Genomic DNA, 16,195 nt, shown 5'->3' with positions numbered 1-16,195 from the left:
CCAAGCACTGTGCTAAGGTTTAGTTATAAATATCAAAAGCTTAAGACCTCATTGCCCTGTGCCCCACCTTCGGTAAAAAAGATTCTTCAGGAAAGGTCTTTCTAACACTAAAAAAGTATAAGAGAGCAATACATTTTCCAGATAATAATAATAATAATAGCTAGCATTACATAGCTCTTTAAGGTTTTGCAAAGCACTCTATAAAAAGTATCTTCTTTTATCCTCCTAACAATCTTGGGAAGTACATAAAACCTGCAGTTTCTGTTGTTGTTCAGCCGTGTCTGACTGTTCATGACCCCATTTGGGGTTTTTGTGGCAAAGATATTAAGAGTAATTTGCCATTTCCTTCTCTAGCTCATTTTGCATATGAGGAAACTGAAGCAAACAGGGTTAAGTGACTTGCCCAGGGTCACACAACTAGTAAGTTTCTGAGGCTAGTTCTCAATTCAGCTAACTCTGGACTTCAGGCCCATAGCTATCTGTCTACTTTGCTACCTAGATGCCCCTATCAGCACCTCATCAGAAGGGGTTGAATCAATAAATGTTCAATGAATTAAACTTATCTGGCAATGTTAGGGAATGAGTGCTTCCATCTAACTGAAATCTCTGGTAACTGAAGATTACCAACTTGTTCATCACAATATTTTTTGTTTTGCTTTTGTTTTTTTGGAGAGCAGTTGGGGTTAAACGATTTGCCCAAGGTCACACAGCTAGTAAGTGTTAAGTGTCTGAGTCCAGATTTGAACTCAGGTCCTCCTGACTCCAGGGTCGGTGCTCTATCACTGTGCCACCTAGCCACCCCTTAACTTTTTTTTTTACAATATTTTTTTCCTTAAAAATATGTAGATGGAGATTCACCTGTGAGTAAAGTGCCCAACCTTTAGTGTGTGGTAACTTTGCGGTATCAATTTTGACTACTCAATTCTTTGCTTCCGTCCTGGTTTTTACCTGGCAACCTCAATTATGTGGAGTACTACTGAGTTTTTTTCGGATTTTTTCCAGATAAGTGAAGTATAACTCACTGTATTATATAAAAACCACAAAGCAGTTGCCTTAAATTAAATTTAAAATTGTTACAATTGCATGTACTTCCTTATTATTCACCTGTTTGTTTTTCTGTTTTCAAATTGATGCATAGCCTTGAGGTAGCTCTGAAGGCCTACAGCAGGCCTGCATAACCCACAGCCCCCAGGCCGCTTACAGACTATGAGCAAGCTGGTGCCACAGGATTTCCTCTACATACAAAGGATGTTTTCCTCCACATTTTTTGAAGACCACCTGAAATCCTCTGGTGTGACCCAAGCCAAAGGTTGTGCAGGCCCAGACTAGAGTGAGGCTAAATGACTTCAGCTGAATCACCACATGGGCCCCAATTTTCAAATCACCGCTACTTTCTTTGAGCAAACAGGTGACACTGTCCCTTTAGTTCCAGTATATACTTGAAGGACCATAGACCTACAGCTGTAATGCAACTTCAAGGCTGTCTAGATGGCCCAACTCCATCATTTTGGAGATGAGAAAGCCAATCACTCAAGTGGCTGGCCCAAAGTCACATAGGGAGTGCTAGAGTCAGGACTGGAACCCAGGTCCTCTTGCCCCAAATTCTTTCCACTTTTTAACCCTCTTCACAGTAGCATCCGATCTCCCACCTTGTCTAAAGGGGTTTTCAATAATGATTTGTAGTTTTTCTTTCTCTTTTCATCCCCATTTATCTTTGATTCAGTTGGCCCTCAGGAAAGCCATTACAACTGCCTCAGCTACCTGAAAATCTAAACACAGTGCCCACTTTGTTTCCTTCCCCCCACCCCACCCCATTCCCATAACCATGAAAGCAAAACAGAATATTTTTAAATATGAAAAATAAACTCAGGAGGGGCTCAGAATTATCACTATTTTTAAGTACTGTAATCATTAATTGCTTAGCACAGTGCCAGGTACACAGAAAAGGGAATGAGAGGATGGGGACTGGAACTGGAATATAATTGATATAAGAAATGATCAGTTGAGGAAAATTCCCTCTCAATGCTTTCACATCACGCTGAGCTGTGGATCTGAGAAACATGGCCTGTTGGAGATCCAATATAATAAATAAAATATGTAAAGTCTTGCATAGCACGGAATGCCAAGTCTAAAGTCAGGAAGATCTTATTTCAAATTTAGCCTCAGACACCTATTAGCCGAGTGACCTTGGGCAAGTTACTTAAACTCCATTGGCCTTACTTTCCTCATCTGTAAAATGGCGGTAGATAATAGCATCTACTTCCCTGGGCTGCTGTGAGGGTCAAATGAGACAATAAGTATAAAGCACTTGCCTGGTACATAAGCTTTATGGAAACGTTTGTTATTACCATCATCTTCCTATTTCAGAAAGGACCCACTGGGACCTTGGCCTCCAATGAATCCTTCCCATTCACTTCCTTCCCTAGCATTTACTATTTAAAAAAGAATAGTTTAAGCAAAGAGGCCAATTGAGACTTGTACTTTAACTTAAAACACTGGTATGCATACTTAACTATCTAATTTATTCTACAGATTCCACAAAGTGTTTGTGTTCCTCCACAAAACAACAGCTTAAGTCAAGGTTCTTTGTCTCTGAGCTTAGCTGGACTGTAATGGATTAAGCTTTCTTGCCTGAAATTCCTAAAGAGGAATTTAACTGACCTTGAAGAATGAACGTGAACAGAAAGGGAGTTGGGTCTTATATATTTACACCACCAAGCTATCCTTCAAGGATGTCTGCTTTGCTGTCCAAAAGTCTGGGCAATCTCACATCTGCACTCAAACCATGAGCATTTCTTAAGTCTCATGAGAGAAAGGGGGAGGGGATGCTGATGATAGCCCCCATTACCAAATTTCCAACCAGTCATGTTGCCTTTAACTCCATGATAGCATCTACCCTGTTCTGTTCTTTGTCCTATACTCCTTGGTATTAATGGAGGCAAGGCACTGGTCCATTTCTTTACAGGTAGTATGCTGTTGCTAATAAATGTTAACCTGCTTGGAGATCTGCCTTAGTTTACCATTTCATTAAATTTTAACCATGATACCATCCAATGTTTTAGGGAAACTCTCCTCTCCCCAGTTTTACATCTAAGGTACTTGGCTCCTTCCAACTCTCTAACATGCTTATCCTGAATCTTACAATCATAGATTTTTAGAGGCAGGGGAACATCAGGGTCAACCATTACATCTTTCAAATGCAGTTTAATGATTTGCCCAAAGAGTTTAGATGACCCACTCCAAATCAAATGGCTTTAATGGTATACAATGAGAGCATTCCTGAATCCATCCAAAGCAGGTAGCCTAACTTCCAGTGAGATCTTTGAGATCTGTTCTAACTACTTCTACTAAATTTATTTTCTGCTAATGTGAGACCTTACAGGTCATTAGTTTAATTGAGTATTGTCTATTTTTTAGGACTTTAACTGAAAAAGATGGACAACAAAACTGCCAGTAACATTACGGAATGTTCTCTGAATTCTCTAATCACACAATACGTCATTCCCCTGCTCTATTGCTTTGTCTTCATGGGTGGGATTCTGCTCAACGGGATCTCTGCATGGATCTTTTTTTACGTTTCTGACAGCAAGAGCTTCATCGTCTATCTCAAGAATATTGTGGCAGCTGACTTTCTAATGAGTCTAACTTTCCCATTCAAAATTCTGAGTGATTCCAAAATAGGGCCGTGGCAGCTGAGCATCTTTGTGTGTAGGGTGTCTGCGGTGGTCTTCTACGCCAACATGTATGTGGGAATCGTGTTTTTTGGGCTCATCGGATTTGACAGGTACTACAAGATCGTCAAGCCCCTTCTGGCTTCCTTTGTCCACACTGTTGGCTACAGTAAGATCCTCTCTCTCCTAGTCTGGATCCTGGTGCTACTCTTGGCCATCCCCAATGCCATTTTGACCGATCAAAGTGTTCAGGAAGAAAACAAGGTCAAGTGCATGGAGCTCAAGAATGAAATGGGGCTCAAGTGGCACAGGGCCTCCAACTACACTTTTGTGAGCATCTTCTGGATTGTGTTTCTTCTGCTGATCATCTGTTACACAGCCATCACGAGGAAGATCTACAGGTCTTACCTTAAGTCCAGACAGAATTCCATCTCTGTAAAGAGAAAGTCCAGCCGCAACATTTTCTGCATCATGTTTGTGTTCTGTGTGTGTTTTGTCCCTTATCACGTTGCCCGAATCCCTTATACCAGAAGCCAGACTGAAGGACATTATGACTGCCAATCCAAAGAAATCCTGCTCTATGCAAAAGAATTCACTCTGTTCCTATCCGCAGCCAACGTGTGCCTGGACCCCATTATTTATTTCTTCCTCTGCCAACCATTTAGAGAAATGCTTCAGAGGAAGTTCCACCTCAGGTTAAAAGCCCCACACAGCCTGGAAAATTCCAAAATCAAGAGAAGCAATGAAATGATGGACAATGCAATTCTGGACAGTACAGACACGCTCTGACTCCCCACTGGAAGCTTTGCAGAAAGCATCCTGTTGGCCATCCAGCCAAGATGAGTATAAAAGAGAAAGCTATGCCAATAAACAGTCTCCAGGCACTATGGTACAAGGTCTTTACAACAATCAAAAGGACTCCATATACAGAACTTTCTGCATTACAGCAGCATCAAAGAAAAGCTTAGTCAATACTTTGCTCATAATACTGAAACATTTTCTCCCATTAATAAAAAAGCATGCATATCTGATTTAAGAATATTCCAGCAAACTAGATAGCTTTCTCCTTCATTCATTCAGCCAACAGATATTTATTTAGTGCCAGGAGCTGGACAAAGCACTGGGGATGCAGAAACAAAAACAATTCCTGCCCTCAGGGAGACTGCATTCTACTAGTGGGAAAGGTGTATACTGATAAAAATATTCATTATGGAAAAAAAAAAAAGGAATATGCATTATGACTAAGCTGGTCAGCTAATGTATTTTTTTTTTAAAGAAGCAGCAATGGAATAATAATTTCAAATTGCTCACATATTCCTGGTGTTACCCTCCAAGGGAGAACTGGCAGAAGGGAAAGGCTGGAGGCTTGTAATGGCCTTTATTCAAGAATCTACTCAATTCAAGAGACTAGAGCACAGAACCATTCAAAACCAACCTAAAGAATACTTTGAAAATAAAAAAAGGATAAAAAGTTAAAATGTTAGTGAAAAGACAATAAATCTAAAAGAGAAAAGGTAGGTGTGATACAGATCACCCCAGGGAAATTTACTTCCTTTCACAGATGCCCCCAGCAGCAAATGGGCAGATTTCACTTGATTTGGTCTCTATACCCTGGCTTTTCTTAATTAATGCTAGCTTTTCAAACAATAATCTAATAAGCATGCTTAGTCCAATGAACTGCCCTAATCTTGCCCATGATATAGCAGGGCAAAGGTAACATGGTGCTAGACTTGAAGCTGTCCCTTGTATTAAAAAAAAAAAATGCAAGCTCAGGGCAGCTAGGGTGCACAGTGAATAAAGCACCAGTATTGGAGTCAGGAGGACCTGAATTCAAATAAGGCCTCAGAAACTTAACAGTTATTAGTCCTGTGACCTTGGGCAAGTCACTTAACCCCAAGTGCCCTGCCTTGCTCCCCTCCAAAAAGCAAAAAATAAAATAAAATAAGCTGTTTGAGGGCATATTGGGCTCAGCATCTAGAACAGCTCCATGAACACAGTAGGTCATAATACATATTTGCTGCTTGCTTACTGAATTGTAAAGGTTGTCTGGTCTGTACAGTTTAGCAAGATGCCTATCTCTGAGCAGGAGTTAATCAGTTTGTTAATACTGATTAACAAACATTACTCAGTGTCTACCTGGTACAAGGCACTAACTACTCAAAGAATTCTCTAACCCTTGAGAGCAGGCTCTGTCCAACTAGCAAAATGTTCTTATTGCCGTTAAATATCTCATTCGTGCTACCTTGGGGAGGAGCTGAGATGTGATGACCCATCCCCTTCTGCTGACTTGGACCCATCTGATTTGTCTCTATCTCAATATGAAAATTATCAATAAAAGCTGGCTCCTTCTTGAATCCCTTGCTGATCTTTAGTGATCAGCCTGTCAGTGTGTTGTTCTTTGATGTCCTTTTAATTATTTCTTTTGGTTGTTGTCTTTTTAATCAGGAAAAAAGCCCAAATAAAGAATTTCTTTTTCACAGGCTCATGGTTCTAGTATCCTAAATAAATGCTGAGATTGGGAAGTAACGTGGGGAATAAGGCGACAGAGACAGCTCTAGAGTGAGAAGATATGGTTCATATCTCATCCTAACCCTTAACAATCAGGATGGCTTTGGGCAAATTAATTGGTCACCTTGGGACACAGAAGCCTCATCTTTACAATAAAGACTTGGCCTAGATTGTTTCTGGGGTCTCTTCTACCTCTAAATCTATGATCCCATGAACCGTGAGTGTGGAAGTAAATACAGACTTTATTGATAGTACAATGCTCCGTTGATCAATGAAAGAGTAATTAAGTATCTACATAATGACATAAGAAGAGATCTACAAAACATTTAGGAAAACTCATGTCCGTGTGGCTTTCATCCAAGGACAATTTAATATTGGAACACACCCTTCTGTGCTGTAAAATGGAACATGCCCTTCTCTGTTAGGTAGTGTGGAAAGATATAACCGACGTAACCCAGTGATGGAATTAAAGGAAAAGGAGGATTGGCAAAACCCAGGAAATTAGTCAACAAAATTAGAAAAAGAAATCCAATATTATATGCAATGTTTCCCACGTGTGGGTCTTCCCCCACTCCATTCTTTGGTTCTAGGAGTTGGCTCTTTGAGATGACAGAGGGAGGGATACAGGGGGAAACTGGGGGGGGGGGAGTGGAAAACAAAAACATAACAATTTTTAAATGGCTAAGAGAGATGAAGGTATCTAGACTGATTTCCACTGCACTCTGAGCTGATCAGATTGCATACGGAATATCGCATTCAGTTCTGGACACAGAAGAATCTTGAAGGCACAAGCGCACCAAGCTTAAGGACACTTCCCACCCCAAGACATTGTGGGTCTGTGATTATACCAGCAGAAAGTACATCAGAAAACTAAAGATGTTGTTATTGGTTCTCTAGAAACATTAAGAAGAAGGCATTTGGGCCTTCAACTAGATCTAACAAGAAGGAACTGTTGGTTTCCAATAACAGTGGAACAAATGTCATTTGGGGGAAAATGGGTGAAATACAAGAGAAGAGTGTGTTTGGGGAATTTAAGACCTGGAGAGTCACATGACTTGAGAGGCATCCCATCCCATTGTCTTGGGAAGAAAGACTTCGCAGCCATCTCTTTGTTTCCTCCATGAATACGAAGGACTAGACACTTGCCCCTGAAACTATTAAGCATTTAAATAAAAGAATGCTCATACAAACAGCGATAAGAATTTGTCAAGTAAGCAATGCTAGAGTAATACTGGGCACCCCATCTTTGTAAATACTAAGTATTTGCCTGTATATGTCATGGGTTATTATCTCTGAAGAATAAAGGATTTATTTTTCCTTATAACATTTTACTTTCTATATCATATAAAATACCCAAGAAGGCAAAATTCATGAATAATTCCACTGGTTGTCCAAGGAATGCCCCTTTTACTCTCCTGCTCCCCTCAAAGGACCCCCTCTCGTTCTGCTGTAAAAAGACTAACATCTTGGTCAAGGACTGAAACACAATTATTCATGTTTGTGAGAAAGACACTAAATACGTGGTAACACTAATAAAAGTCTTATAGCATTCAACCAGCCATCAGAACCCACTTAATTCTACAAAGACATGTAATATTACTCATTGCCAATGATTCATTTCTTCAACTGACTCAACCAAAATCCATTTTTACCGTTAAAGGTTGCTAGTAAACACTGGTAAACATAGGGTTAATTTTTGGCAATAAAGAAATGTGCCCACATAACTGTTCTTGTGTATACAATTCAACGGATTCAAATTTCTTCTCCACTGTCCATGCTATTGGAGATGGCGCAAATAATTTTTAAACTGATCAGACTTCACGATCTGCTCTTGCAGAATTCTAATATGGGAGTTTGGGACCTTTCAAACAAAGTCAACACCCTACTGAGGAGGCAGCCTGGCACCCTGGCATGAGCCCTCGATCTGGAAGTAGAGATACTAGGGGCTCAAATCCTACCCGATAGGGGATGTTCTTCTTCACACAGGATGCCTTTCTACTCTCCCACCTCACCCCCTTCACTTCTACCTTCCATTTACATTGTATGAGAATGTGAACTCTTTGAGAAAGGAGACCATGGGGTTCCCCCCTTTCTTTTTACCCACACCTCTTAGCCAAAGCATCCCATGTATAATGGACTGAATAGATACTTATGGACTAAGTGACTGATTGACATCCTGTGTGGCCTCGGGGTAAATCACATTGCCTCCATGGGCCTCAAGGATGAGGATGGAGAAACAGAAAACACCTTTTATAAAGCACTTTCAGTTCTGAGTAAGTTTGAGGTGCACAAAGCACTGTTGTCTCATCTGACCCTCACAACAATCCTGGTGAGGTAGGAATTATAATCCCCATTTCACAGATGAGAAAACTGAGGCTGAGAGAGATAAAGTGACTTGCCCAGAGTAAGTCACTTTATACAATTAAGGAGTGTGTGAACCTGAATTTGAACTCAGGTCTTCCTAATTCCGAGTTCAGAGCTCTCATCCGCTGTGTCAGCTATCTTGGCTGATTTTCCGGGATCACACAGCTGGTAAAGGTAAGACTGAGGCAATTCAATAAAGAAGACACTGAATTTGGGAATAAGGGGCCCAGGCTCCAACCCTGGCTGCTGGCATTTGCCAGGACTGTGGACATGGGCGCTCTTAACCCTTCCATGTCTCAAGTCCTCCACTGGCAAAGTGAGGATAATGACAGTTGTGTGCATTCAGTCACAGAACAGAAGGCTCAGACTGATATGGAAGCCTAGGGGATTATACCACTGCTGTCTCCAAGAAATAGGGCAAACGACCATTTCATCTACCTGATGGCTCTAATAAGACATGACCCATTAACCTTGCATTTCACTCCTTAGCCAACATTACATTATAGCTACTTACTGAGAAGCCATCCCAGACAGACACTGGACAGTTATCCCCACTTCTATCAGGATGCAGAATTTGGCTAATGTTGCTAAGTCCTGGTCAAACAACTCCTACTATGGGTAAGTGACCTAAAGAGCACACACACACACACACACACACACACACACACACACTCTTTTTCTGAGTGTCCGGATTCTCTACTTGCTAAGGTATAAATAAATGAATGAGTAAGTAACAAATAAATGAATGAATAATTAAATAAATGTGCACATTTATACATACACACACATACGTCTCTCTATGTGTGTGTACACATAATGAGCATGTATGCATGTATTTAGACAGATAGGTATGCATGTGTCTTATTTTTTACCTGGGTAAAATTAATTCTGCTCCTCAGATTTTTAAAGATCTGCCTGCTCAGTCATATTTACCCCCCCCCCCAAAAAAATTTACTGCTCCCTTCCAGTTATTAACTTTTTCCTTCCTTATCTGGCCTGTTGATTTCACCTTTGATTTTACATCTCTCAACTACATTCCTTTCTCTTCTTTGAAACTGCCACCACCTCAGCTGAGCCTGTCAATGCTCAGCAAGACTTATTCCTCAACATTTCTTCCCTCTTCAGACCCCCAACCTAACCCCTCGATTTTCTGCAGAAAAACTCCATGACGATTTTTCTGGGGAGAGCAGAGGGATCTGAAGTCAGCCCCACCCCATTCAGTTCCTTTCATCTGTCCCTCAGCATTGTTCTATATCTTCCCCATCTTCCCTTCCTGTTTCAGAAAAAAAGAAGTGGTCGTCTCCCCTTTCTGAAGATAACTCATTAAATGTGGTTTTAAATTTATCTCTCTTTTTTTTGTTTTTCTGAATGTGGCTGCCAGGAACATTTCTATATACAGAAAACAGTGAAAGGGCTTTGGGTATGAAGCAATGCTGCCATTTTGTTCAGCTTGGTTCCTACATATTTCACTTGGGCCTCCAATCTCCTCCAATCATATTAAATCATTCATTCCCCCCAGATGGGCAGCCCTGCTCTCCCAAGCTCTGTGGGCTGTTGAGTGAGTCAGTCCTTGTCTCTCCACCAACAGGTACACGTCTCTCTGGCCTGTACCAACAACCACCACCTTCCCTCTAACCTACGGGCTCTCCTCACATTTCTCCCTCATTTCATGCCTTCACCTCAAGCTCCAAACACCAGGCTCCACACTCTTCACCAGTCTTTTTCCCCTGTACATTCTCACTCAGCTCTCCCACCCCTGCCACTGGAGAATACCCACTCCTCATTAACTCTCCCTTTCCTTACCCTCATCTGCTCCAAACTCTCTGTAAACACCTTTGTTGTCTCTGACTCCCTCTTCCTTCCTCTACCCAATTAAGTGTAGTTTTTCCCCCACCCACTGAGAGTTTCACCTCTCCCACCCTCAAGGTTTTCTTCTCAGGATCCTAGCCCCTGGACTTACTAATAAGAATGAATCAGGAGGGGAAAGGCATATCTAAGCCGTGAAGACACTGACCTTTGGCAAGGAGCAAAAGAGTGTATATACACAGCTGCCCAAAATGTTTTGGGAAGGGAGGTTGTATCTATTAATCACCTCACTGGCATATTTTGTGACTTGAAGATCTGAGTTAAAATCCTTCCTTAGACACTTGCTAGCTGTGTGACCCTGGACAAGTCACTTAATTTATGTCTCCCTCAGTTTCCTCAGCTGTTAAATGGAGATAACAGTAGCATCCACTTCACAGGACTGTTTTATAGTCAAAATGTAACAAGCTTTGCAAACTTTAAAGCAATATTATATAATGCCGGCTATTATTCTTAATGGGCATCAAGCGCTGACCTCCCCAGCTTCAAATTGTTTCTGTACTCAGCCTGTGTTTCACTTTACTCCCTAGCTATCTCCTCACCAGCCCTTTGAAAGATTTGATTCTCCTCCCCCTGCAACTCTTATCCAGAGGCCGGCACCCAGAAGTGTCCTCACTGGTGGCAGCCTCACGCCATCTGAGGCCAGTTCTAGCCAGACTACATTCCCTGTCGTTGTCTAACCAGCAGCCTTGCGGCTGCACACAGATCCTACTTCCCTTCTCCCCCCACCCCCAGTCACTTTATTTTTCTTAAACCATAATCAAATCAACTGGGATCGCTGTCCTCTGGAAAGAGTATGTCAACCTTCTCCCCCATGACCCTTCTCATTATCCCTTCCTGGCCACCCCCCCCCTGCATTAGAATGTATATTTGAATCCTCAGACCTAACACAATGCTTGGCACAGAGTACGATCTTAATATGTTTTTCATTCATTCATCTCAGACCGTGAGATTCTGACGCTCAATAAAAACAAGGCAACAAAAACAAAATGTGGTTTTGACCTTTCTTTTATGCTTATTTGACCTCTACTATCATCTCCCAAGGATACAACTCCAGGGTCTTATTCCAATTTAAGAAGAAATTGAAAATGGCCAGTCATCAGACTATACAATTTGAGCCTTTTGAGTGTTTAAAATCTTAAAAAAAAACCACTAGTCTTCCTGTCAAAATTCAATATCCAGGCTCCCTGAATCTTTCCCTCCTTTTGACACTTACATCTTCAATGCATCTGTGGTCTTATTCAGTTGTTTTCAGTTATGCCCGATTTTTGGTGACTCCATTTGGGGTTTTCTTGGCAAAGATACTGGAGTGGTTTTCCATTTCCCTTTCCAGTTCATTTTTACAGATGAGGAAACTGAGGCAAATATGGCTCATACAACTAGTAAGCGTATGAGGCTGGATTTGAACTCATGAAAATGAAACTTTTTGATTCTAAGCCCAGTACTCTGTCCACTGTGCTACCTAGTCACCCAAATGTGGCCTTATGAACATTTTTTTCACCATTGTTACGATCTACCCTAAAACCAATCATCTCACATATTGTCCAAGGAAGATTAGCCAACAGGCTAAAAAAATTTTTTAAACCACTGTGTCCATGGAAATGGTTAATGATTTATGTTTGTTCTCGTTTGAATCTTCCTTGTTTCCCAAAGGGACATCTTGCCCTTGAGAGGCTTCAGGTTGACTGACCAAACCACTTTCATCTTAGTTGTTTAAACTAAACAAAAACAAACTCTAACTACATTATCAAAAGAATTAATCTTCTCATTAACTGAAATTCTGTTGATGGGATATCATAAAACTGTGCCCAATCTATCCATTTTCCTGATGATTAAAAAGGGTGACTGTACAGAAGGGAACTATGACCTTTTTAGACCAGGAGTCTAAGATTTACAGAAAGTCAACTTTTTAAAAGATTCATTGCAGAAATATTCAGAATTTTCCCCTTCACAGATGATAAAGCATTTGAGATTACTGAAATTCTTCCTACCACCTAAGAAAAGAAAATGGCCATCCACAGGTCTATGGATATCACAGAGGTTTAAAAGTTACCCCAAGAGGAGAGATGTTGCAATTCTTTGAGTTTTCCTCCTTAGATAAATCATTTAATCCAAAAGACTTATTTGGAACACTGGAGAGAAGGTCATTTCTCCTTAGTCAATTGCTCAGATAGTGATGCTTCTTCTGAAGCTCCATTTTAAAAATAAAGTTAAGTGGAAAGAAATCTACCGCATTCACACAAACAAAAGCAACACTAAGGAACTAAAGAGAAAAAAAAATCTCATTTGAAAATAGGGGGGAAAAAAATTTTAGGGATTTCCCCTGTGAATTGCCAACTTTTGTTCCAATACAGCACATTAACTGGACAGAAATAAATTTTATGTTAATTCTAAGATTTCTTAACTTTGGGTAGCTTAGCAATGAACAGTGTCTTGTCTATGGTCGGCTGCCGATAAATGTTTGTGGACTGATTAATCTACATATTTAGATGCAGAAGAATCAAAATGGCAGGAAAAAGTAGATAAAGTAGATAAAAATAAAATTCATGGAGCACGATGCCTTTTCTCCCAAGAACCTAAAAGTCTTTAGCTATCTTGAATATTCATATTAGGATATTATTATACCAATTTTGTTAATAGGCATTTAAAGCAATACCTGGGAGTTGTTTTCAGACTTTATACCTAGATTTTTTCCCCCCATAAATTGTTCTTGAGAATATGGCCCTTCCCTCCAAATAGGAGTCATCTCCAAAACTAAATCAAGAGGTGGGACATGAGGGGGAGGGGGACGGGGGCTGCCATGACAGGCCAGGTAGGGACATAGGACATAGAAAACTAGCAAAGGAACTTCAGTGGGAAGATGGCTCCTTTGCCTACCTGCCTCTGAATCAGGATGGTAATAACAGCTCAGAACCATGCTAAAAGAGAAACTCTGCACTACCTAGATCCATGGGAGCTAGAAATGGAAGGACCCTTAGAGTCACCTCCAAAGCCTTTATAAGGCAGGAAAATGAGATCCAAGGAGAGCCAATCACTTCCCAAAAAAGTCATCAATAATAGGTAGGGTCATGGAACCACTGCTTTAGTGCTGAAAAGGACCTTGGAGATTATCTATCCAAATCCCATTGGAGAGATTGGAATACTGAGGCCAAGAATCATCAAAGGATTTGTTCAATGTCACTGAGCAGTGGAGATGAGCGCTGAACCCAAGTCAAGTCTTCCATCCTCTACACTAGGGCTTCCTAAACTTTTTCCACTCACAACCCCTTCAGCACTTCCTAAACTTAATATACTTAATAAACTTAAACCCCATATGGGGTCAAGATCCACAGTTTAAGAAGCAATGTGCTATACCAAGCTGCAAGTAATCTGAACCCAGACTCTCCAAGGACTATTTAATCATCATCATACTAACTCATGTTGCATGATGTATAGAGATGGCCTTACTTTACTGACCCCCATGCCTAGAATGCACTCCCCTTTCCCTTCCACCTCTTGGAATCCCTAAGTACAGTCAAGTCCTACCTTCTATAAAAGACCTTTCCTGACCCTCCTAGTTGCTAAGTATTTCTCCTCGTCCCAAATGAAATTCCTTTTTTCCCCCTGGCTTTTATTACCTGTTCCTCCTACCTAATTGAACAACAAAAAATAAAAATGAAATATGCACAGTCCAGCAAAGTCAATTCCCATTTTGGCCATGTCCAAAAAACACAGGTTTCTTTTCTCCATTTTTAAGTCCTTCACCTCCCTGACAGGAAGCAAGTAGCATGTTTCATCTTTTGTCCTTTGAACACATGGCTTATCATTGATCAAAGGGCTCAAGGCTTTCAAAGTTGGTTTTTTCTATAATGTTGTTGTTATATAAATTGTTCTACTTCTGCTCACTTTATGCTGCATGCTTTCATGGAAGCCTTGCCATAAAATTAGTGCATGTGTGTATGTGTATTATATGAACTTATTTATGCATGTTGTTTCCACATTCCTCCCACCCCCACTCCAAATGGACATATAAATTGCTTGATGAGAAGGATGATTTCCACTACTGCTTTTTTTAAATCTTTCTATAGTTGAAAGCGTATTGCTTCCTTCAATGCTCATCTCCAGTTCCTCTTTTTCTGATTACCCCAGGTGTTGGCCAGATCCCAGCTTCATCCAATAACTGGGGGGCATCAGGGGCGTGGGGGGTGGGTGAGACTTGGCAAATATATCCTAGATTTTTCTGTGTACCTGTCTCTCCCTCACAGAAAGTAAGCACCCTAAGGGCAGGAATGGTCTCACATAAAAGTGTAGCAGCCCCAGTGCCTAGCATGGTGATTGGTAGAGAACTCACTTAATAAATGCCTTCCATATGTTTTGAGTGACTTCACATATATTAAACTGCTTTTCTTCTCAAGGAGTGAGGTATGGCAGAAGGGAGAGAGAATTTGGAACTAAAAATGCTTTTAAATGATTATTAAAATTTTTACATATAATTGGGAAGTATCTAAAGAGATAAAAATAATTTTTAAAATGTTTTAAATAAATGTTTTCTGATTGATATCATGGGTACTTGACTTTGTAAATCCTTACTGAACTGAATTCCCTCTGTTTAAGTCCTCTATGATCAAAAATGGATATTTATCATCAACAATAACCATACTGCTCTACGTACAGATCTATGAATCATCCTTAGGTCACCTCCATTGACAGAGGCAGCCCAGCACTTCAGAGGCATATAAACTTTGGTACAAGGCTACATTCCTCTTATCTCATGCCCATCTCCAAGTCATATATTTTTCTTTCTAACATCTTCCTCTGATGTTCCAAGCTCTGGAAGTGACCCTGAATTCTTAAAAAGTAGGCTAACAGAACCCAAACTTTACTTGGTCCTACTAAGCCGGTGGGGCTTGGTAAGTAGGACCTGCCCATCCCATCTGCCATCTGAAGACCCACAAAGCTAAGGTGAGAGAAACTCACCAACTGGGCGGGGCCCATCAGCAGACTGAAAGGTTCTTTAGAACCTCTCTCCTGTGAGTTTCTTTGGTGGAAAAAAGTTGCTACCACTGATGAAACTACAAATCACAGGATTATAGTATCAGACTTTGGAGATAATGAGATTAAAAAAAAAACTTTTGTGGTTAAAGTCACTGTACACATGTCCTTTGGAATTAGATTAAAAATCAGCTGTACTCTTTGATCCCCTTTACTCTCCAAAAGATAACTGGCAGATATTAAAACACAGAGTAAAGTCATCCCCATTATCCACACTAAGCCCCTAGAGATCTCCACTATCAAACTGTTCTTAGGACAAAAAGTTCTTAGGACAAAGACCTATCTAGTACATGCTCTCCAGGTATTTGTATCTTTAGATATTTTAACAAAATCCCCAAAATACAGTTACCTCCCTGGTATCCATGGTGATGGAGAGGAGAAATATGGAATTGGAGAGAGCTCAGCAAGATCACATGGGTTCAAGGTCTGTCTCTTGGACAAGTTCTTGTTAAATGACCCTGAGGGAAGTCCTAGTCCCTGGGCTTAGCACCCTAGAATAGCAGGCATGATGACAAGGATGATGTGGACATTATCTTGTTTCACACCAGATTTGATCTATCCTGCTACATATCTGTATTTTGGAAGTTCTTCATCCTACCAAACTTGGAGATCCTTAGTATTTCGTGTGGTCACACCTAGCTAAGATGTTCTAGGCTCAATGCCACATCAACACAATTGCAGGTCTAGGGGTGGTGAACCTGTCTTTGATAATATTCCAGTTCTCTCTCTCTCTCTCTCTCTCTCTCTCTCTCTCTCTC

At 40.7% G+C, this 16,195-nt stretch overlaps 2 protein-coding genes across 4 annotated transcripts in view; one reads left to right on the top strand and one right to left on the bottom strand.

Annotated features, from left to right (window-relative positions):
• P2RY14 (purinergic receptor P2Y14) overlaps nt 1-6,025 on the top strand; it is a 50,488-nt gene extending 44,463 nt beyond the window's left edge. For all 3 annotated transcript variants that reach the window (XM_069104773.1, XM_069104774.1, XM_069104775.1), the window contains exon 2: nt 3,418-6,025. In XM_069104773.1, coding sequence (XP_068960874.1) covers nt 3,435-4,460 — 1,026 coding nt within the window. In that variant the 5' untranslated portion in view covers nt 3,418-3,434 and the 3' untranslated portion in view covers nt 4,461-6,025. The remainder of the gene's footprint in view (nt 1-3,417) is intronic.
• MED12L (mediator complex subunit 12L) overlaps nt 1-16,195 on the bottom strand; it is a 393,990-nt gene that overhangs the window by 234,209 nt on the left and 143,586 nt on the right. The gene's annotated exons all lie outside the window — the stretch shown is intronic.

The sequence above is a fragment of the Petaurus breviceps genome, unplaced genomic scaffold (assembly GCF_028583685.1).
Source record: "Petaurus breviceps papuanus isolate PSGF00001 unplaced genomic scaffold, PetGlider_PUasm1.0 688, whole genome shotgun sequence".
NCBI lineage: Eukaryota > Metazoa > Chordata > Mammalia > Diprotodontia > Petauridae > Petaurus > Petaurus breviceps.
Note: the sequence above shows the minus strand (reverse complement) of the source record. Positions and strands in the feature narration are given on the sequence as shown.